General features: G+C 51.2%; 3 protein-coding genes across 6 annotated transcripts in view; all 3 read right to left on the bottom strand.

Moving 5' to 3' along the window:
* Positions 1 to 2,597: 2,597 nt before the first annotated feature.
* On the bottom strand, positions 2,598 to 5,523 carry NMB (neuromedin B). Of its 2 annotated transcripts, none has more exons than XM_030228466.2 (3): positions 5,249 to 5,523; positions 4,692 to 4,894; positions 2,598 to 2,848 (listed from the first exon to the last, which is right to left on the bottom strand). In XM_030228466.2, the coding sequence occupies exons 1-3, from the start codon at positions 5,379 to 5,381 to the stop codon at positions 2,840 to 2,842; spliced, it is 345 nt and encodes a 114-aa protein (XP_030084326.1). In that variant the 5' UTR covers positions 5,382 to 5,523; the 3' UTR covers positions 2,598 to 2,839. The 2 variants fall into 2 exon arrangements, with proteins under 2 accessions (XP_030084326.1, XP_030084325.1); XM_030228465.2 differs by having other exon boundaries at positions 2,598 to 2,855; positions 5,249 to 5,490.
* Positions 5,524 to 13,814: 8,291 nt separating this feature from the next.
* SEC11A (SEC11 homolog A, signal peptidase complex subunit) lies at positions 13,815 to 20,677 on the bottom strand. The gene is made up of 6 exons (XM_009089824.4): positions 20,561 to 20,677; positions 20,344 to 20,453; positions 18,588 to 18,737; positions 14,927 to 15,046; positions 14,433 to 14,490; positions 13,815 to 14,288 (listed from the first exon to the last, which is right to left on the bottom strand). Exons 1-6 carry the CDS (start codon positions 20,609 to 20,611, stop codon positions 14,238 to 14,240), a joined length of 540 nt encoding a protein of 179 aa, XP_009088072.1. The 5' UTR covers positions 20,612 to 20,677; the 3' UTR covers positions 13,815 to 14,237.
* Positions 20,678 to 21,152: 475 nt separating this feature from the next.
* Positions 21,153 to 23,058, bottom strand: part of ZNF592 (zinc finger protein 592) — a 38,305-nt gene continuing 36,399 nt past the window's right edge. For all 3 annotated transcript variants that reach the window (XM_030228577.2, XM_050978461.1, XM_030228576.2), the window contains exon 9: positions 21,153 to 22,870. In XM_030228577.2, coding sequence (XP_030084437.2) covers positions 22,355 to 22,870 — 516 coding nt within the window. In that variant the 3' untranslated portion in view covers positions 21,153 to 22,354. The remainder of the gene's footprint in view (positions 22,871 to 23,058) is intronic.

Here is a 23,058-nt window from a genome sequence, read left to right as displayed (position 1 = left end):
TGCCACAGCCCCAGGCTCTGGGGGAGCCCAGGAACAGCAAAGGTCAGAGCTGTCCATGAGCTCTCAGGGCTTCCAAAGAAACCTGTCACAGGTGTGAACACCCCAGGAAAGTCATCCCAGGGACCTCGTTGCATCTCTGAAACAAACACTGGAATTAACTGACAATAAATTAACTCCTATTCTGCTTGCAGGGTGCACAGACAGCTGTGAGCAAGGACTGAGCCCCAGCAGCAGCATGGAGAGGGAGCCTCAACCCAGAGGAGTGCCAGAAACAATTCAGAGCTGGGGAAAAACCCAAAGGGAAGAATTTGCTCATTTTCTAAGCTTGGGCACAAAGCTTTGGTGCTGGAACTTTCCTAAGGAGGTGACCTGGTGAGTGAGGGGACATCGTGCTGAGCCTGTGCAGGTAAGGGTCAGAAAGGTGGGGGACAGGGCAGAGCCAGCAAACTGCCAAAAAATGATGATGAGCTTCCCCTCAAGCTTTCCTGACCCTCTCAGTTTGTAATCTAAACTCAAGAGGGAATTGTGATTTAGGGCTGAACAGTGATTTTAGTTGTTTGTCTGTGAGGGATAAATAGATGTCACCCAGAGGGACATCAGGGAGCAGGAGAGGGGCTGGGAGGCAGCCTGGCAAAGGGGAGGGGAGGTGCCTGACCCAGGTGTGACAATGGGGTTTTTTTTTCCCCCAAAACCTGAATCAAATACTTAAATTCATTAATGAATAAACTTAATTAATAAATAATCTTATATTCCCCAAGGTGAGCCAGTTCTGCCCATGGCAGCAGTTAACAAGTGACCTCACCTTTCTTTATCCCAGCCCAGAGAGGAGAGATGGGGGGCTGGGGACAGACAGACAGGCAGAGGGACAGCTGGACAGGGTCTAGCTGGGTCAGAGGCAGAATGAGGGTCTCACCTGGGTGCCCCATGGCCAGGAACCTGTGAGCTGGACAGGGTGCTGCCCTGACACAGCAAGGCAGGAACCCCCTGAGGCTGTCAGTCTGTCCCTCACACTGCTGGCTGAGGGGCACCTGGCTTCCTCCAGTGCCAGACACAATCCACAGGGCCATTATTTTTCTTGCTAATAATTAGTTTGAAGCCAAAGCTTTACTCCAGCTGGTGAAAAGGTGAGCTGGGGGTCACCCACAGCCCAGAACACAGCAAGAAGCAGATGTGAGAGGAAGGATTCCTGCATGAATGGCTGCAGGACAGTGGGAAAACCTCCTGAGCAAAGCTGGGGGGCAGGAGAGCATGGAGGACCCACAAAGGGAGCAGCCACAGCTGGGCTGCTCACCAGCAGGCTGGGGAGGCTCAAGGTGCTGCTCCAGTGAGGAAGAGGAGGCTCCACAGGATCTGAAGTGCCCTTGAGAGGACAGGGAGCATGGTGGGAAGGTCTCCCACCATGGCTTTGATCCCTCCACCAGTTCTCAGCACCTCCAGATGCTGGATCCTCCCCTGGCTTGGTGTGAGGGGGCTCTGAGGTTCCTGCTCTTGGGCAAAGGGCTCTCCCTCTGTGGGATCAAAGGGTCAGGATGAATTTGGCACCAGAACTGAGGGGAGCAGAGGGTGAAAGTTTATGGTTTCATTTATGGCATCACTCTGGGCTCTGCTGCCAGGCTTTGCTCTTCCTGGGGCCATCCCCAGGGCCATGGAGATGCTCTGAGGAAAGGCTGACACATCTGCTCAGCTGGGAGGAGAGAAGGCTCAGGGAGAGCTCAGAGCCCCTGCCAGGGCCTGAAGGGGCTCCAGGAGAGCTGGAGAGGGACTGGGGACAAGGGATGGAGGGACAGGACCCAGGGAATGGCTCCCACTGCCAGAGGGCAGGGTTAGGTGGGATATTGGGGAGAAATTCCTGGCTGTGAGGCTGGAGAGGCCCTGGCAGAGGGTGCCCAGAGCAGGTGTGGCTGCCCCATCCCTGGAAATGCCCAAGGCCAGCCTGGACAGGACTTAGAGCAACCTGGGATGGTGGAATTGCCCCTGGAACAAGGTGTCCCTTCTGACCCACCCCGTTCTGTGAGCCCCACAAGTGGCTGGCAGCCACAGCTCACATCTCATAGCTGTGAGCTGCACTTTCAGAGGGAACAGACCCAGAGTGTGCCCATGGGACTGTTCCACCCCCCAGTCCAGCCCCAGCTCCCTTCTCCTGCCATCCTGCTCAGCCAAGGGCCCAGGGCTGACCTCTGCCCCTGGGAGTGTCCTGGACAAGGTGAGGGAGCACTGAGCCACCCTCACAAAGCAGCCTCATAACCAGAGCAGTGCTTGATGGCCAAGGAGCCTGCAGCTCACCTTGAGGTGCCACAGGGCAGGACTCTGAGCCACAATCCCACCACTGCCAGGACAAGATTTTGCTGGGACCATTCCCAGCAAAGAGGGTCCCAAAAGCTCCAGGGTGAGAGAGTGGTGTGATCAGCTCACCCAAGTGTGCTGCTCTGTCATGTCAGGGTCTCCTTCAGTGAGCAGAGGCTGCAGGGATGAATCCAACCCCTCTGAGCTGTTGGGAGCTTCCCTTCACCCTGCCCAAGGTGCTCCCAGTGCCCATTCCTCCTGCTCAAGCCCTGGGGCTCTGCCTTCCTCCCCCCACAGAAGAATCTGTGCAAAGAACCAGTTTTATTCACACAGGCACATCAGACATCAAGGAAACACAAAACACACAGGGAGGCTCCACTTCCCCACACCCCAGCACTAAGAACAATATTTCAGAAAGAATAAATAAAAGTGCTGTTGCCATAGGAACCCCCAGGGACGATGCTCTCCCCTGTTCAGCAGGCACAGCTGACCTTGCAGACCTCATCCTCCCCAGCTGCTCCTCTTCAGTTTGAGAAGTACTTCTCCAGCACCTTTGTTAAGAGCCCTGTCTCCTACAAAACAAAAGGCAGTGAGACAGGGGGTCATGCCCACAGCCCCACCACCACCACCCCTGCTGGGGCCCTGGGGCAGGGCACACAAACACCCCCTGGCACCTGCAGGGGTGGTCTGGCGTGGCACATGAGAAGGACAGAGGGAGAAGTTTCCCATCTGTGCTCCAACAGCTGAACCACAACTCAGATGGGTGAGGGAAACTTCATCCCAGTGAGGCAGCAGCCCCTGGGTTAAGCTCCAGAGGAGAGCCTCTGTCACTGGGATATTTCCTGAAAAACCCCTTCACCAGGATTTCCTCTCCTGGAAAGCTGAGAAGCCTCAGGAAAGAAATGTCAACAATATTTATCTGATTGCTTGGAATGTGCTTTGGAGGTTGCTCACCCACAGGTGCATCTTTGACTGGTTCCATGTGGATTGTTTTAACTTGATGACCAATCCCAGCCCAGCTGTGTCAGACTCTCTGGTCAGTCACAAGTTTTCATTATCATTCTTCTCTAGCCTTCTGATGTCTCCTTTCTCTTTCTTTAGTATAGAAAGGCAGGGCAGCACATCTGCCAGCTCTCCTGTCCTCTCAATGAGTGCCCTCCTGCTCAGAGGTTCCTGGGGGGGATCGGAAGGGTCCAGAGACTCCTCATCTCCTCTCCAGCTGCATCCCAGGTGCCAACACTGCAGCAGCCCAGCACAGCACCCTGCACAGGCAGTGGGGTGGGCTGGTGCCCTCAGCCATGCCCAGCTGTATCTTCACTGTGGAAAGCCCTCTGGGAACAGCTCTCTGGGATGCAGCAGTTTCACCTAATCTGCTGGAAGGGAGCCCAAAAGGGGCTTGAGCAATCAGTGGCTCTCAGGCTCCCAGCCCTGCCACTCTGCTCCAGCTGTGCCAAGGAGGAGCAAGCCCTGCCCAGCAGAAATAGCTTTACCTGCATGCAGTGCTACTGGATAGCTCCTAAGGCACCTGGCTCAGGGGGACAGCACAGGTGGGACTGACCTAAGAGGATTTCACCCTTCTTAGACTCCCAGTTACTTCCTGCAGTGACTGGAAAGGGTGAGACACCAGGGAGGTGTAGGAGGCAACAGACAAGCAGAGCCACACAGACTAATTCTATTTATGGATGCAGAAATTCCATCTCTGGACTGAGCAATTCAATCTCTGCATCCTGCCTGAGGATCTGTGCCTCTGCACTGCTCCCAGGGGCAGGTTTTCCACCAGGAGCTGAGTGAGCTCCACACTCAGCCACAGTGAGGGTCTGCTGATACACAGTGGCAGCAGTGGAGCTCCTGCCCTCTCCCTGCTCCCCAAAACCCACTGTGCAGCAGCAGGAGCAATGCACAGCTTCTCTCTGCAAGGCTTTGTGCCCTCACCATGCAGGGATCCCAACCACAGTGACACAGAGCCAAAGCTCTTAGCCTGACAGATGCTTTTCCCTTCACATACTGTGTCCCCTCTTGGTCTTCTGCTGTGGAAATAAGAGGGAGAAAGGATTTCCCTGTCCTTGGAAAAGGGGACACCATCCTCTTCTGCATTTGGCTGAGGAAGACCCAGATGCTTATGAGCAACCCCTGGACACCACTGCTGTCACAGCACCACTGCAGAGTTACTGGCTCATCCTCACACCCTTCCCAGGCACCTGGGACTATCTGTCCCTGCCCAGCTAGGCACAAGCCTCAGGACACTTCTCCTCTCTCCCTTTAGGGCTGGTCTTAAGAAGTGGTTTAAGGAGGGTTAAAAGGAGGTGAGTGCACCTCTAGCAGCTGTGCAGGTGCTCCCCTCTCCAGCAGAGCTCCTCCACCTCTCTGCCCTGCTCTCAGCATCTCCCTCTAGCTAAGTAAATGTTCACCTGGCCAGTGAGGTCGTATTTCCCTTGGTTCTCATCCAGCAGCCTTTCTTGCAAGAGGATTTTGAGGAGCTCCCGGGTCAGCAGTTCCATCATGTCCTCCAGCAGGGCTCGGAGAGAGGGACCAAAGACCATGGGCACTGCGGGCTCCTCGGCAGCCTCCAGGTGTGGGGAGCCTGTCACGCTCTTCTTGCCCATGAAGTGACCTGCAACAGCACACACGGGGTGGCTGGGGGGACACGGGGCTCCAGCTGAGCTGGCATCAGCACGGACCATCGGGGAGCACCGAGTGACCTGATGCCCAAACCAGCTGAGTGAAGAGAAACCCAGGAACCCCAGGTCCTCCCTCCACGTGGGATTTTTTGGGAAACTTCCCTCTCTGCTCCCGCTGACAGGATCTCTGGGCTAACAGAGATGCTGAACCTCACATCCAGAGATGCCAGCCTGTTGGGGATGTCCCTGCTGCCCAGGGATGCAGGTGGAGGCGACTTCACCCCTGCCCACCGCGGCACTGCCAGCATCCCCCTCCCGGGACGGACCCCGTGTCCCCCGCCCTGTACCTGTGGCCCAGAGGTTGCCGCGGGGGTTGACCTTGATCTTGGCGGCCTGGCTGCGGTGCTCGGCGAAGTCGAGGTGGACGGCGGGTCCCAGCGCGGCTCCGCAGAGCAGCAGCAGCACGCAGCGCAGCGCCATCGCCGCCCGGGACCCGCGCCGGCCGCCGCCGCCCGCTTATAGCGGCGGGGAGGGACCGCGACACCGGGCGGGACCGCGACACACGGCCCGGCCCCCGACCCCGCCCGCTTCTACCGGGACCGCCCGGCCCCGCCCGGTTCTACCGGGACCGCCCGGCCCCGCCCGTGCCCGCCGTGGGTCATCCCAGAGTCCCGGCGGAGCAGGAGATGTGACAGACCCAGCGCTGAGTCCGATCCCCACCCCCAAATCTCTTTCCACCTTGTAGAAAGTTACGCTGTGTTAATTTTGTAAGTAGTGTGTTAAGTATAGTTTTAGGTTATGACATAGTGGTAAAATAGAAATATATGCTATGTAAAATATGCTATGTAAGATGCTTTTTTAAAGAGAGGACTTGCACCGAGATAGCAGCCACAGGACACCTCAGTCTTTCAGAGAAAAGGAATTTATTGCTCTCTTACCGAGTTCTTCCTGCCTCGCTCAGCCCTGAAGACGCCTTTAGGGTCCAGAGGAAGAAGCTGACACTGCCCAGACAGAATTCTTTGTTTGAACGGAATTTATGCATCATGTATGAGGTGTATGAATATGCAACAGGCTGTTGCTTTTAAGGGTTAATCCTCTGTTAATGTGTGTCCTTTTTCGGGCTTATTTTGCCCAGAAAAAGGTACCTGAACTGTCCATAACTCTTTGCTCTTATTGTCTCATATTGTCCTAATCCAAATCGTCCAAATTATTATTACTGTCATTATATCACTATTTTAATAACCATTTTATTATTATTAAACTTTTAAAATTTTCAAAACAAGTGATTGGCGTTTTTCACAGCACTGACAAAACACAGCTTGAAATGGATGGACACTATCCTGAGCATTTTCTTCAAAACAATTTTAAATTCACTCATGGTGGCCAGAGTGATGGAAATTTAGGGTGTGTGAAGGTGGGGGTGTAGGAAGGGCAGGAGGAGGAGGAGGAGGAGGATGGGAGGTCCAGAGAAGTGCTGAATGTGAAGGAAGATCCTGCCCTGGCACAGCTGAGTCTGGCTTCTCCTTCCCTTTTCCTCTTTCCCCTGTTTTTTGGAAAGCTGAGCAGCAATCCTCCACTGGAGGGAGAGCAAGCTGAAGGGTTACCTGTAGGATTAGGGAGGATGAAGGCAGGGATAAAGTGATCCCAATTACAGAGGGCAGATGAAAGAGCCCTGGGCAATTATGGCACCAACTGAAGCGTGGCAGGGCTAAGTCCCACTACTTCAGTGGCAGCCCCAGGGACAAGGGATGAGCAGTGGGAAGCTGCAGGGTTTCAAACAGGATGAAGGCTTGTGCACTGCTCTAATTAGATGCACAGCCAGATGTTCCTTCTTTTTCAGCTGCTGTTCCCTCAGCCAGGGTGGGAGCAGAGGAACAGGTATTTTCCATCCCAGTGGCACTGCTAAGCAAGCTTGGGAAAGGCTGGGAAAAGGAAATCAGGGAGCTCCTGCCCTTTTGCAGTGCCACCATAAACCCTCAAAAACTGAGGGGATGTCAGATTAATTGCTGGGTACCAAGGCTTGACCTCATGGTGTTTGTGGGGGAGATGTGAGCCCATAACCTGATTCCAATCTGGAAAGCACCAGAGCAGCTACTCAGGGATGGGCTGGAGGCTGCAAGTGGGAGCACAACTCAGGGCAGCCAGTGGAGCTTTACAGGAAAACAGCTGGTGAAAGGGTTCAGCACTCACTGAGCAGCAGCACCAGCAGGGCTGTGATCCAGGCAGGAACAGCAATTCCTTCCTCCACAGCAGCCTTGGTAAATACCAGCCCCAGACACCAACAGATAAACCTAATTTTTTCTGGATTTTCCAGTCTTCACAAAGGAGTTGCTCCTATTTTTAGGGAAAATAACTGGAACCCAGGACCTGCTTGGGAAGGGCACCAGGACCTGAGCTCCAGAACTTGGTCACCATCCTGATGGGGTTTGTGGTAGATTTTTTCCCTCCCAGTTTGGTGGATCAGAGCAAGGAGCCTGCTGGGACTTCCAGCATTCCAAGCAGGAATTGACACTGCAGTGCTTCTCTGCCACTTGTTCTCTCCAGCTCAACAGAGATTCACCTTCCCAGCCTCCAAGGGAATCTTCCCAGCTTACATATTTAAAAAAAAAAAAGCTGTAGAAATTCTAGTTTATAAATCAGTTTTACTGGCAGAGGTCAGCACACCGACTTTCCCAGGTGATGCAGATGTTGGCAGCCCCAGAGGTGACTCCCTGGAATCTGCCAATGGTGATATCCTCAAGGATCTGCAGAGAGACCCTCAGAGGAGGGTCTGCACAGAGATCCCCTCCCCTCTCTGTAGGATTTACCCTCTGGGGCTGGGTGAGAGCAGCCCTGCACAGCCCCCACCCTCCAGGAATGTCCCTTCCCACCCAAAACACCTCGAAGCTCCAGGACTCCTCAGCATCCCCAGCTGCCTGCAGCCAGAGGGAGCAGGGCTTGTTTTGTTCTGTTTTCCCCAGCAATTGACACACACAGTTTGCTCTGGATGGCTGCTGACCACAGAATTGACATTTTCACATTTTCACAGCACAATCTGTAACAAGCCCAATGTTTCAGATGGTAACACTTCACTTGGAACCCGTTGTTTCATAAATAGAGTTAAAATTGGTTTTTCTCCCTGAGCACCATTTTATATTTATGCACATTTAAACTTCATCTCTTTTATTACCCAGTCTCTTCCCTCTTCGCTTTTGTTCTTTACCTTTTAGCAAACAATTTCCCCTGTAAGGATCTCACCTCCTGTTCCAGGGCTGCTTCCTTCCTTCAGGAGCCTTTGCTGAGGGACCTTGCCAAATACCTTTGGGAAATCCAGGTGGATGATCCCTTGCCCATAAGCCTCCAAATTCCTTCCACAAGTTCCAAGTCTACTCTTAGGGTGTTCTGCTCCTTACCAAGCTCCTGTCCAAGTAGGGATAAGATGAGCAATAACAGACCTGTGAAACAGGCACTAGTAGCAAATCCTCTAAATGTGCCTAAGGATAAGGCAGGATTTCACCAGGAAAAGAAAGGAAACCACAAGTAGGCAAAATAAATGGATGTAAAAACTGCACAGCCAGAAGGGCCTCACTAACAAATGCAACAGACCAACCTGAAAATACCCTGGTTCGAGGGCTTTAAAGCAATTCCCATTTTGTTTTTTCTCTGCTTTGCATCCAGGACTGGAGTGCTCAGCACAAGAAAGACGTGGACCAGTTGGAGCAAGTCCAGAGGGGATCATGGAGATGTTCTGAGGGCTGGAGCTCCTCTGCTCTGGAGCCAGGCTGGGAGAGCTGGGGGTGCTCAGGATCCAGGGAGAGCTCAGAGCCCCTGCCAGGGCCTGAAAGGGCTCCAGGAGAGCTGGAAAGGGACTGGAGACAAGGGCTTGGAGTAACAAAACAAGGGGAAATAACTTCCCACAGCCAGAGGACAGGGTTAGATGGGATATTGGGAAGGAATTTTTCCCTGTGAGGGTGCTGAGGCCCTGCCCAGAGCAGCTGTGGCTGCCCCATCCCAGGAAATGTCCAAAGCCAGGTTGGACATGGCTTGGAGCAGCCTGGAATACTGGAAGGTGTCCCTGCCCACAGCAGGAGGTGGGGCTGGCTGGGATTTAAGATCCATTCCAGCCCAAATCATTCTGAAATTCCATTTTTTAGTACCTTTGGCACTGACTCTGCACCTCCCAGAGAGGTGGCCAGGCTGGCAAGGGAGAGACTCCATGCTGGGGAGTTGAGGCTTCCCAGGCCCTGCAAATAACCCACCTGGGCAGGCAAACATGTGCTCAAACTGATGGCTCTAATAAAAAACAAATTCAAAGAGCAAAGGCCTGGAATGCTCCTATTTGTCTCCTGCACAGAGCTCCTGTGCCAATAAAACTCTTAGTAGCAGTTAGGTTGCTTCAGCCTCTTCTTCACCATTTTTCCAAAGCCAGGTCCTGCCACATGCCTGAGGGTCTATTTTGATGTATTTTTCTCTTGTTTACAAAGATTAAATCCCTCTGTTACAGGGATTCATCCACAGGCAATAGCTGTTGTTTTTAAAAGATAAAATTTGAAATCTTGCACATCTTGTTTTCAACTCATTTTCAATTTTCATTTAAGCTGTAAATGAGCTGTGGTTTTCCCTGAGGTCTCCCTTTCACTCCACACTGCTGGACATATACAAATAACTGCTCTGCAAGAAGACTTAGAGAAGAAAATCGTGTTTTCTTCCAGGCAAACCCAGGCCCAGCTCAGAAGTGTCCCAGCCAGAATTATACAGCAGAAATCTGACATCCCAGCTGGAGTGGATCAAGGCTCAGAGAAGTCCATTTTCTCTACATTATTTTTCCTTCAGGACTGTTTTTATTGGGAAAGGGGAGGTTGGAAAACAAAAGTGATACCAAGATATTCAGCAGAGAGAGATGCAGGAAGGGTTTTTCAATTGTTAAACAGAAGGAGCACAAAGGGTCAAAAGATGAGGAGAAGGTGCAAGAGACTGAGAGCATCTGCTCCATCCTGGATCACAGAGGCTCTGAATCACAAAGGTTGAATTTCTAGTCCATCCCTATTCAGACAGTTCACTGTGAAGATGTTTTTTCCCCCTGAGGTTTAGGGAGCCCTGCTGGATCAGGCACTCACAGGACCTGCTAGAACTGAACAAGTTTATGAAATTCCCCATGAGCTGGAAGAGATTTGGCACACAATGTGCCCAACCAGCAGGCCAGAACACAGGCAGGTCCTGCTCCATGGGGAAGCAGGACTGTGTGTGATGGAGCTGGTGGGTTTTTACAGAAACTGAGGGATAAGCAAAGGTGAAGAGGGACTCTCAGAGCTGGGCAGAGTAGGAACCCACAGCAAAGCCACCCAGTTAGGGCACAGTAGAGCCACCAAGGCAGATTTCTCAGGAAAGCCCCTGTGTCCCACATGAATCCAACGTGCTCAGGCTGGTGGATCTACTCTGGCAGAGCCCTGTGGCTCCTGGCAGGTGAGAATCTGGGTGCAGGTGACAAGGGGACCAAAGTGTTATGAGGCTGGGAGAGCTAAAAGGGGCAGGAGGCTGTTCAGCTGGCTGGAAGCAGAGCGTGGGTGCTGCTGCTCTTCTCCCTGAGATGAGAGAGTCTCAGATCAGTCACCCACCACACATCAACTCCCACCCTGAGCTGCTGACACTGTGGGAATGGCACAGGCTGGGCCCTTCTGGCATCACCCCAGTGCACCTTCCTGGGGGATGGAACCAGGACATTCCTCATCTGATTCAGCCACTGAGTCACTGGCATTGTGTGGATCACACAAACAGCTGCTGTGCACTGCCCCTGCCCTGGCACGGGAGCCATCCCCAAGGCATGTGCTCTAAGCACCTCCTCTCTTCCTTCTCTGTCTCTTCTCCTTCTCCTGGCCAACTTTTGGGCTGTCCTGGGAGCTGCACACTTTGTTTGTGTTGTGCATTTCTCCAGCAAAGAGTGGTCTTCAAGCATGGACCAGGTTTCATCTCGAAGATGCTCCTTGGAAAAAACCACAGTTGATCTGTTCTGATTTTAAGGGCACGAAAATCACCATGAAATTACCCAATCTCATTAAAAACAGTGGGGAGCTGACCATCTGACAAAACCTGAGCCCTGTGAACCCCTGCAAAGCAATAAGCAGCAACAGATCTGGATGAAGCACCGTGATGCTCACTGCTGTTCAACCAACAACCGTGCACTAAAGCACCATAAATACACCAAACAGCCTCTGTCTCACAGAGCTCCAGCTTGCAGCACATCCCCCCTCACAGCTCACTTCCCAACCATCACGCTCCTGCTTATGCATTTAGCTTTGATACAAAAAGAAAATCACCCCCTGGAATTGCAGCAGCCATCAGACAGAGCCCAGCATGGCTTTGCTTCGTGGAACAGCTCCTGCCCATGAAGGAATCTGTGCCCTGCACTGAGGATGTGACTGAGCTGTAATTAAGCACTGGAATTGCTCACAGAAAACCTGCCCTGTTTGGCTGCAACCAAGCACAACAGACACAGGAGCAATGAGCCCTGGCAGATTTTTCCTTCCTTTTTTTTCTCCTTTATAAACCAGACCTCTCAACACCCACGTACTTTACAAGCAAATCCCATTCCTGCGGTGACACGAAGATCTCCATCCATTTCCAGAGCCTCCAGTGTCACTGGCTTTGCTGGAGCTGCCCAGACAGTTTCACCTTTAAAAAAAAAAAAGTAGCATAAAACTGACATAAAACACAAACACATCGAGTTCTATCACCAGCCACTCTGGCTCTGTGGGAGCTCAGCAGTGCTCCCAAAATGCTCTCAGCATCAGCACCCAGCCAGCCAGACATCCTGCTCACTCCGTGGCTTTTCTGCTCAGCAAAGCAGAATAAATCTGGTGGGGATGGAGCCAGCAACAGCTCTGTGTCATCCTGCCCCCATATCCCCAGTTTCCAGTCTGTGAAGGCTCATCCCCAACACTCCCTCATCCCAGTGTGGCAGGAAAGGTGCTGCTGGAAGGCAGGAGGGAGCTGGCATGGGAGGTGGCACAGGAGATGGTGGGTGTTAGAGCTGGGATGGGGTTGACTGCCAAATTATTCTTTGCCTAACTGGAGTCAACTCCCCATTTCACAACTGCAGGAAACCAGAGCCACATTCCCAGCTGCACAGAGCTGAAAACAGCAGAACAGGGCCTGCAGAGATGAATTCCCAAATGCCACATGGCAGCCCCTGGTTTAGGGCAATGGTTCCTGTTCTTCAAGTGCCTGCAGAGCCTGGAGAGAAGCCTCTGAAGCTGGGCTGCAGCAGGGGCTCCCATCACCCCTCACCCCAACCACCCTGCAATTTTTTAAGCATTTTTTATTTCTTGTTCCATTCCTTCACACAGCACCAGGTGAGAGCAGGGCACTCTCCTGCAAGAGCTCACATTGTGTCCCCCAGCTCAGGGACACCTGACACCAGCTGCCACCCTCTGGACAGATCCTGCCAAAAAACTGCAGGCTCAGCACTTTGAGAGCTAAACCTTGCTCCTTGCTTTGTGTTTCAGCCTTTTGGGGTTTTTTGGGGTTGTTTTTCTTTTTTGTTAAATTAGGTCAATGACAGGAATAAACTCCTTTCACACACAGAATTTTGGAGAAGGTCTGAAAGGGAGAGGACTTGGAGAGCAGCAGCAGCAGCACTCCCAGCAAGTGTTTATGGGGAGGTGTTGGTTAGCAGCTTTCAGACAAGCTCAACTCAGCCCTTTGTGTGCAAAACTCATTTATGCACAAAAGCTGTTCAGGCTCAGGGCAAAGCAGGGTCAGACTCAGGCTCCACATGAGCTGCAAAGGCAGGAATGCCTCAGGAAGGTGCTCTGTAGTGAGAGCAGCTCTCAGAGATTCTCTGCTCTCTCACTGCTACCTGGGTTTGACTTCTGACAGAACATCCCACCCTTCACTCAAGAATTAAAGAGAAGCTTTATTCACATTTTCCTCTCAAGGGCTCAAACACTGGGGGCAAGAGATACAGATTTTATTACCATTTTTATTAGGAAGTTTTGATTGCTCAGAGCTACAGGCTCAAGGCTCAGTGCTGGGGGCTGGACCTGTTTGTAGACTCTTTGCAGCGCCCTACAGGTGATGTTTGCTTCATCCTACATATGGAACAAAGCACCTGGTAACATCAAAACCAGCAAAATGGCACAACTCACCTCCAGAGAGGGGAGAGTCCTGACAAACCCAATGAGAGACATGTGCAAGAAACTGCAAACAGCCATGAACACCCCACTGGGTTTTGTCCTGACTGCTTTTGCTTTATACAAGCTGTGTGTGCTGCTGCAGAGACCATCTGCAGTGATTCCTGTTGCTCTGGAATCCTGGAGCAGTCATGGAGAAGAGCTGATAAACTGCAGCATCACTGCCTTGCACCTCCTCCCTGGGCTCTTTCTGACAACACCTCCACCAGCAGGATCACAAGCCTGAATGAGAAGCTCAGAAAAAAGCAGTGGTGACAAGTGGGTTTATTATTTCAGACCCCAGTGGGTTTTTTATTTCAGACCCCAGGGCAGTCTGTAGCTTTCAGGTGAGCTGTGAGACGTGGCCAACTCACAGGACACCTGAAACCCTTTTCCAAAACGAAGCAATTTTTATTATTGCATCCTGCTAAATCATCCCTGTCAAAGAGCTGTGGGTATTTCCCATCTCAATCCTTCTGTTACCCAGTGCCACAATGCACAAAGTAATCCTGTGCCATCTTCTACCCCAAACACTCTGCAGTGCTTAGGCAGATTATTTCAGTGTGATTTACAGAAGCATTGAATGATCCACAGCTCAGGACAGATTATTCCCCAAAAAGAGGTGAGAGGAGCAGCTGCTACTGCTCTGTGGAGAGAGAACAAGTTAGATGGTGGCTCTGGGAGTGAGTGTGTAACAGCAAAGCCCAGGTATCCCCCAGAATCTGGGCAAAGGAGGCTGCTCTCATCAGGGCAATAACAAAAAACGTGGCAAGAGGCAAAATCTTTATTCCAGTTCTGAATTGGAAAAAAACTGTCATGGCCACAACTCACCAGTGGACAGTTCAGTGAGCACAAGGGAGGGGGCACCTGGCCCGGCCAGGCACAGACTGAGGACACGATCCCAGAGGCACTTGGAGAGGAAGCTCAGCTTCAAAGTACAAGCACTAAACACTTTGGCTCAAATTTTTAATATAAAAATTCACTAAAAAGGCTAAAATGTGACAAACCATTGGAAATACTGTGACAAACATTCGCCCTTGAGCAGTAAAAACCAAAACAAACCCAAACTGGCACGAAGCTTTGAAATGCATGCTTTCTTCTTTCTCCTGGTACACTGGACCATCAGCTACTTTAAAGGTTCATCTAGAAAATTCCATGGCACCTTCATCTGGTAGTTCAGTGCAAGGGACTACTCTCGATGGACCAGCACAAATAAACCCAGTAAAAAGAGGACTGCATACTGGAAGAGAGAGCAGAGGAGACACAGGAGTGCACACTGACATCTACAGCAGCAAACATGCAGGGCACAGGGTTCTGCCTGTGTTCTCGTGAAGGAATTATAGCTGGGGTGGGAAAAGCAGGCAGCAAATAGAAGAGCTCTTACCTTAAATTTTGGATAATCGTTCATTAAGATAGTCACTATTCCAATGTAGGGCACAAATCTACAAGAAGAAAGGTTTTCTTAAAACAAACACTATTCCAGGGTGCAGAGGGACAGTCATTTAAGCATCCTGAGGGCTGCAGTCAATGGGCTGGTGACTTCTTCCTCCCAGTGGCAGTGGGTCTGAGTGACAACCAGCCCAGAGGGTGTTTCAGCCTATGCCTGGCTCAGATTTCATTTGCCTGCAAACACTGAGCCTTCCAGGACAAATCTGACGACAATTCCCATCAAGCCTGAGCCCAACCTACCCTTCCATCTATGTCCATTCAGCACCAACACCTCAGGACACAGCTCAATGCCTTTGCTTTACTAAGCCAAACTAAGAACTGAACTCTCCACACTCCCAGGCAGGTTCCAAAACACAGCAAGGGGGGATTGACCAGATGGTTTCTGGGGACAGCACTCTGAAAAGCTCCATCATTTTCAAGTTCACTTACCCTCTTGCTCGTCCTACTACATCCTTCTTCTCCAGCCAGTGCTGCCCCTGCTTGTAGAGCCCTCTGTCATCCACAGCATTGTTGTCTCCCTTTGTCAGAAATTTGATGTCTCCATTTTGCCTGGCAAAGGCAAGACAGCCAGGTAAGGCAGGACAGAAAGTTGTTAAAATCTGTTCTACAACAAGCATGGAGAGACCAACACAAGGGCACTAGAAGCACCCAGGTCCTACAATTTGAGGAGGATAAAAGAGGGAAACTGTCAAATGCAGCAGAAAGCAGATGGTTTGGAAAGAACTGCCATGGGAAGAATGAATTCTGGCCCCAGCAAAGCTCTCCAGCAGAGTTTCAGAAGTTTCTAGTGCAGGTGCAGCTACTGCCTCTTGGCTTTTAACCCACCTTGTGTTGATGCTTCTCTTGCTTCACTCAAATGTTGGATTCTGGTCTCCCTACTACCACTCAAAAGGAGAGGTTGGGATTGAAGCACACAGCTCTACTCAGCAGTGGGCAGAAGCAAACTGAGACTCAGAACTGATTAGGAAAGGGGGACAAAAAACCCCAAATAACACCACAATGACACTGCATGAACTCACAATGTGCCTACATCTGGAATGCTCTGGGCACTGCTGAGCCCTCCAGATCCTTTTCTGCAACAGAGAGAAGAACTGGCAAAGGCTGAGAAATTATTCACAAGGTCTGGAACCACTTCCACACAGGAAACTACAGACCAGGACTCTCCAGCCTGGAAAAGACAGAACTGATGGGAGATAGGACATAGCCCACCACAAAGGACAGCAACAATCAAATAGCTTTTCTCTTCCAATGCAAGAGCCAGAAGGTACCAAAAGGAGCTCAGAAGTAATGAGTTAAAACCAGGCAGAGAAGGTGCTATGCAGAAATAGTCACAGTGCAAACTAAGCCACATCTCTCTGCAAAGGTATTTTGGTTGGCAAAAAATTATATTGGCTAAAAAACTGACCTGATACTCCACGTAAAAGAGGAAATTAGGCTGTTCATAAAGAACCAGGACTCTGTGCTTGAAACTGTAACCTGCAGAAAGCAGGGAAATTATCACTACCTGCTCTCTCTAGTCTTTAATTAATCCTGAGATGAATTAGCTTGCCAGAATCAGGACTGAGGAGCAGATGAATCCTTGCTTTGACCAGGAAAAAGGCTGATAGATTCTTTCCCAGCCATTCCTGTTCAGATGCTGGACAGGAGACCATGGCACTACTCAGGGATTTGCCACTGTCACCTTCCTGTGGCACCTGCAGGCAGGTGCTGAGCAGGAGCATCCTCAGTGCTTGAATCTCAGCTCTCACAGAAATGACAGCTGGAATGCAAACAGGAAAGCAGGCAGTTCTTTGGAGCTCAGGCTGTCTTCATCATACATGAACACCAACAGGCTCCTTGACAGGAGAAGTTTGGAAAGGAAAAAGGGAAAAAAACCCACAGCTCTTTCTCCAAAGCACATCTGGCTTGTTGTGTGGGAACAACAAGCACTGTCTGGGAAAAGATAAAGATCCCCAGAGGTGCAGACAATGCAGTTTAGCTCTGAAGAGTGATGGTGTGGGAGTGGAGCACCTTATTGAGCAGAGTCAAGGCTCTGCCACAATGCAGCATGAGAAGCCCATGGTGCACTTCTCTGCTCTCTGAGGTGAGTGACCCTGCTCCAAAACCACTAAGTAAATTTGGAATGCAGACTCTGTGTTAGTAATAAAGAATGAATTCAATTTTGGGCTGAAACAAGAAGAAAAGGCCAGCAAATAACAGACATTTTCTCACTGACACAATATTGATGTGAACTGCAGCCTGAGTTGCCCCAAAATCATAGAGAACACTTTCTGTCTTCCTGCAAATATTCTGACACTCCTGTCAGCTTCTGCAGAGACTTTTCCCTTCCAAACTGGCAATACAAAATTATTCTTTAAGTAGTGAAAGAAGCAACTGCTCCCAGCTTTGGGTTGCAATATGGGTTTTTCAGTTTATCTCCCCTAATAAAAAGATTAGGTTTGTGTTTGGTTGTTTCAGTTAAATGAAACCTAAAATACTGTAAAATGGTTTCACCCTCCCAGGATTGGCACTATGGCCCTGTTATATTTTAACAAAAAATAGTGGTGGATACCCTGATATCTTGAGATAGAGCCACAAAAAAAAGAAGGGTGGGCAACATCTGGAGAGAAAATGCTGCACAGAACAGGGGAGGAGGAAAACTGCGTTTCACTTGAAAGAGTTCCACAAAAAATGCTCATGCAACACCAGATGTCAAACTCAGCCCATAAACTGAAGTTATTTTTAAATCAGTGGTACCAAAGAACAGCACTTTGCAAACTGACACTGTTCAAAGTTCTGGGTACAGAATAAATCTCAACAGCAAAGAATGTGCTTTGCCTACTAGGAGAGGCATTGTTTCATTGCCTCAGAGCCAGGATTCCAGCTGTGTATTTACATGCACAAGGCTGGTCATCCTTCAGCTGGAGCAGACAACTGGTCTGGATATTCCAACAGCTTTGGAAAGGGACCCTCTCCATCCCACTGATGTCTTGACTAGAGGAATCCTCAGATGCCTCCTGGCTCAGCTCCAGCTCCCACCAGAAAACATTCACTCAGCAGAAACAGATGCTGGACCCCAACCAGCTGCTGCCTCCCAGGGATGCCTTGAAGAATCAGAGATTCAGTTCTAGATTCAGTTTTCACTCACAGGGTTGGCTCATATCCCCTCAGACTGGCTTGGAGAGGCCACAGTTCCATCCAGCAAAACAGGAAAGCTCAGGACTGCAGTGGAAGCCTTGTTTGGAAAACTAAGCCCTGATCAGCCATGAAACCAATGCCTGCTCCATTCCTTCAGACACACAACCTCCCCAGTGCTGAGAGTGAACAGCACACAAGGACTCTGAGGACAACAACACAACCTTCTAGAGAGACAGAAGGCCCTGAGTCTGCATGACAGCCAAGACCAGAACCACAGAGAGAAGATCTAAAATAACACTACACACAAAACACCTTCTGCCACAGCTGTGCCCCACAAACAAGACTCACTTCACACACAAACACAGCCATGCTACAGCAGACAGCACGGCAGCTGGGGACAGAGAGGATGGCACAGGAGACAGGCAGTGGTGTCACTTCCAGTGCCTAAAGGGGCTCCAAGAGAGATGGACAGGGACTGCAAACAAGGGCCCTGAAGTAACAGGGGCAATGGCTTCCCACTGCCAGGGTTAGATGGGATAAAATAATTAAATTCCTCCCTGTGAGGGTAGGCAGGCCCTGGCACAGGTTGCCCAGAGCAGCTGTGGCTGCCCCGGTATCCCTGGAAGTGTCCAAGGCCAGGCTAGATGGGGTTTGAGCAATCTGGGATAGTGGAAGGTGTCCCTGCCCACGGCACAGGGTGGAATGAGAGTGGCTTTAAGGTCCCTTCCAACCTTAACAATTCCATGATTTTACAGTTTGGATTGTCCAGGGCTCTGGCACAGCTTGTGCCTTGTACTGGATGATCTTTACAAGCAAACAAAGCAGGACAGATTTTGTCTGTGTGAAACTCCAGTGTCACTTCCTAGAGCACCTGGATTTCCATGACTGACACCCCCCAACTTGTTTACCCAAGCAGATGAAGAACACCAGCCAGGGAAACAGCAGCAGCAGAACCCCCAGACTCTTAACATACTTCTCATGGATTTTCAGGACACGATGGACTATAGGAATTTCCCTTCCTTCTATCCTGAAGACGACAATTTCTCCCACTCTGATGGGATCCTCAATTCGGTTCGTGAGGAACAGGAGATCTCCTCTGTGGAAAGCAGGCTCCATACTCCCACTGAAAAAGAGGAGAGGAACAACTGAACAACATTTAAACACTCAGTACCAGGTTTTCATGGTCCTTTAAGAAAAATCTCACAAGAACCTCCTGAGAAAGAGAAGCTGTGGATAACCCATTCCTGGAAGTGTTTGAGACCAGGCTGAAACCCTCATGAAGTGCTTCTGAGAAAACCACCCTGGAGACTGGGCAGCTGTGTAACCTCTACAGCAATCAGGTTTTCAGTCATCATACTGCCAGCAGTTTGGATTTGCTGGGAAAAGAGCACTGCCAGTACCTGGTGTTACAAGCACATCCAAAGGGAAAAGCTTTTTAAATAAGCAAAGAGCTGATGATGAACACTGTCTTTTGATTTCTGAGCTCACCCATTGGCAGGGCAATGCTGGCAGCTTCGTAATGATGGGAAGCTTTTTTAAATTTAATTTATTTTTTAGAGATAGACAGATTATCCTCAGAAACAAAGCACTGAAAGCCTTCCCATCTGAAACAGACAAAGGGACTTGCCAAAAATTTGTTACAATGATTCATTGCTCTGTTTAATTATCTCATTTCAGGCACCACGACTCAAGTTATTTTTCTTCTGTCTTGTAAATGGCAATTGTTACCAACTACTTATCCTTCCTAATTCCACATAAATAATGCAAAACAGAACAATGAACTTCAAGTACCGCGTGCATTTGTGTTTTATCTTCCCAGAGCACAGCAGATGCAGCTGAAAACAGCAGATCAATCACTGGAGGGGGGACGTGACCTCACCACCCCTGTCTTACTCACTGAGAGAAGCAGTGGGAAACAGCTGCCCTGTACCTCATCACGAGGGGGTTTTGGTAAGCAGCACTTGGTCATGGCATTGCAGCATTTCTACATCATGAACACTGACCCAGGAACACAAAGAAAAGGGCAGTGTGGCCACAGGGCAGGTGCAACATCCATGCACAGGGCAGGTGCAACATCTGTGCCAGCACCCAATGGCAGCCCAGGGAATTTGTCCCAGGCAGCAGGAAGGTGGGATAACACTGGTGGTACCCACTGCAGGGCGCTGCTGTAAGGACAGCATGTGACACCCACAACTTACAGTGACAGAGTGACAAATGTAAAGCTCAGGACCACCTCTGTAATGGACAGTCACTGAACCATCGCAGATGGGTTGGAAGGGACCTTAAAGATCACCCTGTTCCACCCCTGCCATGGGCAGGGACACCTTCCAGTATCCCAGGGTGCTCCAAGCCCTGTCCAACCTGGCCTGGGACACTTGCAGGGATGGGGCAGCCACAGCTTCTCTTTGTGCCAGGGCCTGCTGCTCTCCCAGGGAAGGATTTATTCACACTGACGCCTGTAACCCTGCCCTCTGGCAGGGCTGTCACTGTCACACCCCGCTGTCCCGTCGCTCCCTGCCCTGGTATAAAGTCCCTCTCCCTCTCTCTTACCAGCCGGCTGGCAGAGATGCTCTTCCTACCCGCTCCCTCTTCCCTCGCTACTCCTGAGCCTGGATTCCCAAGGAGCTCCGGCTGGGGCTGTGGCTGAGCCGTCCCTGAGGGGATCCCCCGGCCGTGGGGGGCCCGGTTAAACCCGCTGGGAGTTTAAGCCCCCGCCTGCCGGCACTGACCTCAGCACCACCACGATGGGACTCTCGCTGCCCGTCACCACCATGAGCCCCTTCCAGATCATGAGGGCGGAGGACACGATCATGCCGAAGTTCAGCACCTGGTAGTACAGCTGGGGAGCAAGGGGTTGGGTCAGGCCCCGCCGCCCGCGCACGGCCAGGCGGACCGGCCCCGCCCGCCCGCCCGGGGATCCCCCCCTGCCCCCGGCTCCTCCGGCACCTGCCGCTTGTTCATGCGCCGCACATCGTCCAGAAAGTCCAGCGACAGCATCGCCGCCGCCACCGCCGCCGCCGCGCCCGCACGGCCCCGCTTCCGCTTCCGCCTGCGGGTCACGTCACCGCCGCTTCCGCCGCGCGGGCCCGGGACACCGGGGCGGGAACGGGGCCGGGCCTCGCCCGCAGCCCAGAGGGCCCCGCGCACCCGGCACCCGCAGCCAGATCAACACCCGCAGCCAACACAACACGCACCCAGCCAACACCGCGTCCAGCGACGCCCCGCTCAGTCCAAAGCTGTCCAACCCATGCCCAATTCCATCCGTGCCTCTTCCAGTCACTCCCATCCAGGGAACACACAGCCAACCAAACCCACATCCAGCCAACACCCGACACTCTTACACTCCACACCCCATTCAACCAACATCTCATCCAACCCACACCTCCTATGAGAGCCCTCCCCATCACCCCCCATCCTACAGACACCCCACACCCAACCACCAGCCCACATCCAGCCTTTATCACCCACCCAAACACCACTCAGCACCCAGACAGCTCCGTATCCAAGCATCACGAGACCACATGGTGAGGAGCCCAAGCAAGGAGATAAATAGTTCTTAAATTATTTAAACATTGTCAGAGTAAACAATAACAAGCGGAGTTCTGGCTCAACAGAATGAAAAAAAAATAATGGTATAGAAGGTAATTGTATTACACAAAGCATGGGTGTGACAAGGAATGAGGGAGGAAAGAGTCAATGTGACTACATGGAAAGAAACATCTCCTAAAGGATGGGAGTGCCGAGCCACAGCAGGAGAGGAGCTATGGAGCTACTGACGGCTGCAGGATGGTGGCTCCTGCTGTTCCAACACTTCTGGAGCCGAGCTCTGCTCCTCTCCTCCCCTCAATGAGCTGTCAGGGAGCCCTGGCACTGACACATTGGGAGCTCTGGAATAGTGTCACTCCAGCTGACCCCACTGATGCGGGATTTATCCCCTTCTGGTGATGGTGCCAGTTTGAGCCCCCCACTGGGATGAGCCACTGAGCACCGGGCTGGCAATGCCCACCCCAGGATGGCTTCCACAGACACACGGCCAGCACGGCCCTCCTCAACACCCTACTCCCCAAGGAGGACTGGGGCCACAAAATCCTCTTTCAAGGATGATTCAGGTCCAAGACATGTCATTAAACTGTGTTTTGGAAAAGGATGTTGTTATTTGGGCATAACTAAAGAATAACCAGCACAACTTACAGCTCGAACCCACCCCGTGTAACGCGGATCCCGGATCGGCCAACACGGTCCTGACAAGCGCGTTTGGCTGAGCCAGCGTTATGAGTTAACATGAGTAACACAAAGGCAGGATGGGCAGAGAAAAAAGAAGCCATAAATAGAAGGAGAAAGAAAGGGAGATTGGGAAGGTGAGGCTGGGGCTCTGGGCAGAGGCTGAGGCGGTGCACACTCAAAGGAGGAGAGCTCGTCTGAAGGAAACTGCAGCTGCAAAGTGCTCCTGGATCCTCAGGAGCTGGCCATACCCCACTGAGGGTTCTGGCCCTGCTTTCCCTTTTTGCCTCTCTGGGCTGGCAGAGAGTTAGTGCTTAGGATGCAATGGCAGGGTTGGTTTTGTTTTTTTCTGTTTTAAATTTCCCTTACAAACAGAAGTTGCAACGTCCATCCCAAGAAATCAACAGAATATTTCAAAGATTTGCCCCATCTCCACCCTGTATTTTGAGTAGAAACCCCCCAACAAAAAACCCCCAATCAACCAAAAGGGCTTTTTTTTTTTTTTTTTTTTTTTTGCTTTTAAGTCTTAAGAGACTTTGAATGATTGTTCTGTGAGGTGCTGTTGGGGCCTTCTGCTCCACATGTCTGACTGTGCTCACAAAGAGCTGAGTCCCTTTTGCACTCTTTGTATTTGTTCTCCTCTTCCACCGTAGTGTTCAACTCGCCATTGTAGTCCTCGTGTCCATTCTTACCCATCTCTATTTGTAACTTCTGCCTTTCATCTCCCTCCTCCTCCTCCTCCTCCTCCTCCTCCTCCTCCTCCTCCTCATCTTTGACTTTATGAACGATGAAGAGGTGTCTGTTCAGAGAGATGTGGGAGGTGTAGCAGAGGCCGCAGAACAAGCACTGGAAGGTGGAGCTGTCGCTCTTGTGCCGAGGGATGTGTTCCTGGAACTCAGTCCGGACGTCCGTGGCAAAGCCGCACTTTGCGCATTTCCAAGGCGCTTTCAGTTTTTTGGCTGGCGGCGCGTCCAAACCCGCAGCGCTCTCTGCCTCACCCAGCTCATCCTGTGCCATCCTCTTTGGAGATTTTGCCTTAAAAAAATAAGATTAAAAAGTTACTTTATCATTTCAAACCACGGGAGAGTAAAGTGCTAAAATCCACAAGCGAGTCTGAGGATGCCTGAGGGTGAAGTCATGCTGAGGGATTGCTGGAGCATTCCCTTCCCTCCCCACACCCAAACACCTCACCCGGTGCACAGGATTTCAGCTGCTGTCCTGTG

This window comes from Serinus canaria, chromosome 10 (genome assembly GCF_022539315.1).
Source record: "Serinus canaria isolate serCan28SL12 chromosome 10, serCan2020, whole genome shotgun sequence".
In the NCBI taxonomy this organism is placed as follows: Eukaryota; Metazoa; Chordata; class Aves; order Passeriformes; family Fringillidae; genus Serinus; species Serinus canaria.
The sequence above is the reverse complement of the archived record's forward strand: the minus strand, read 5'-3'. Positions and strand labels throughout refer to the sequence as shown.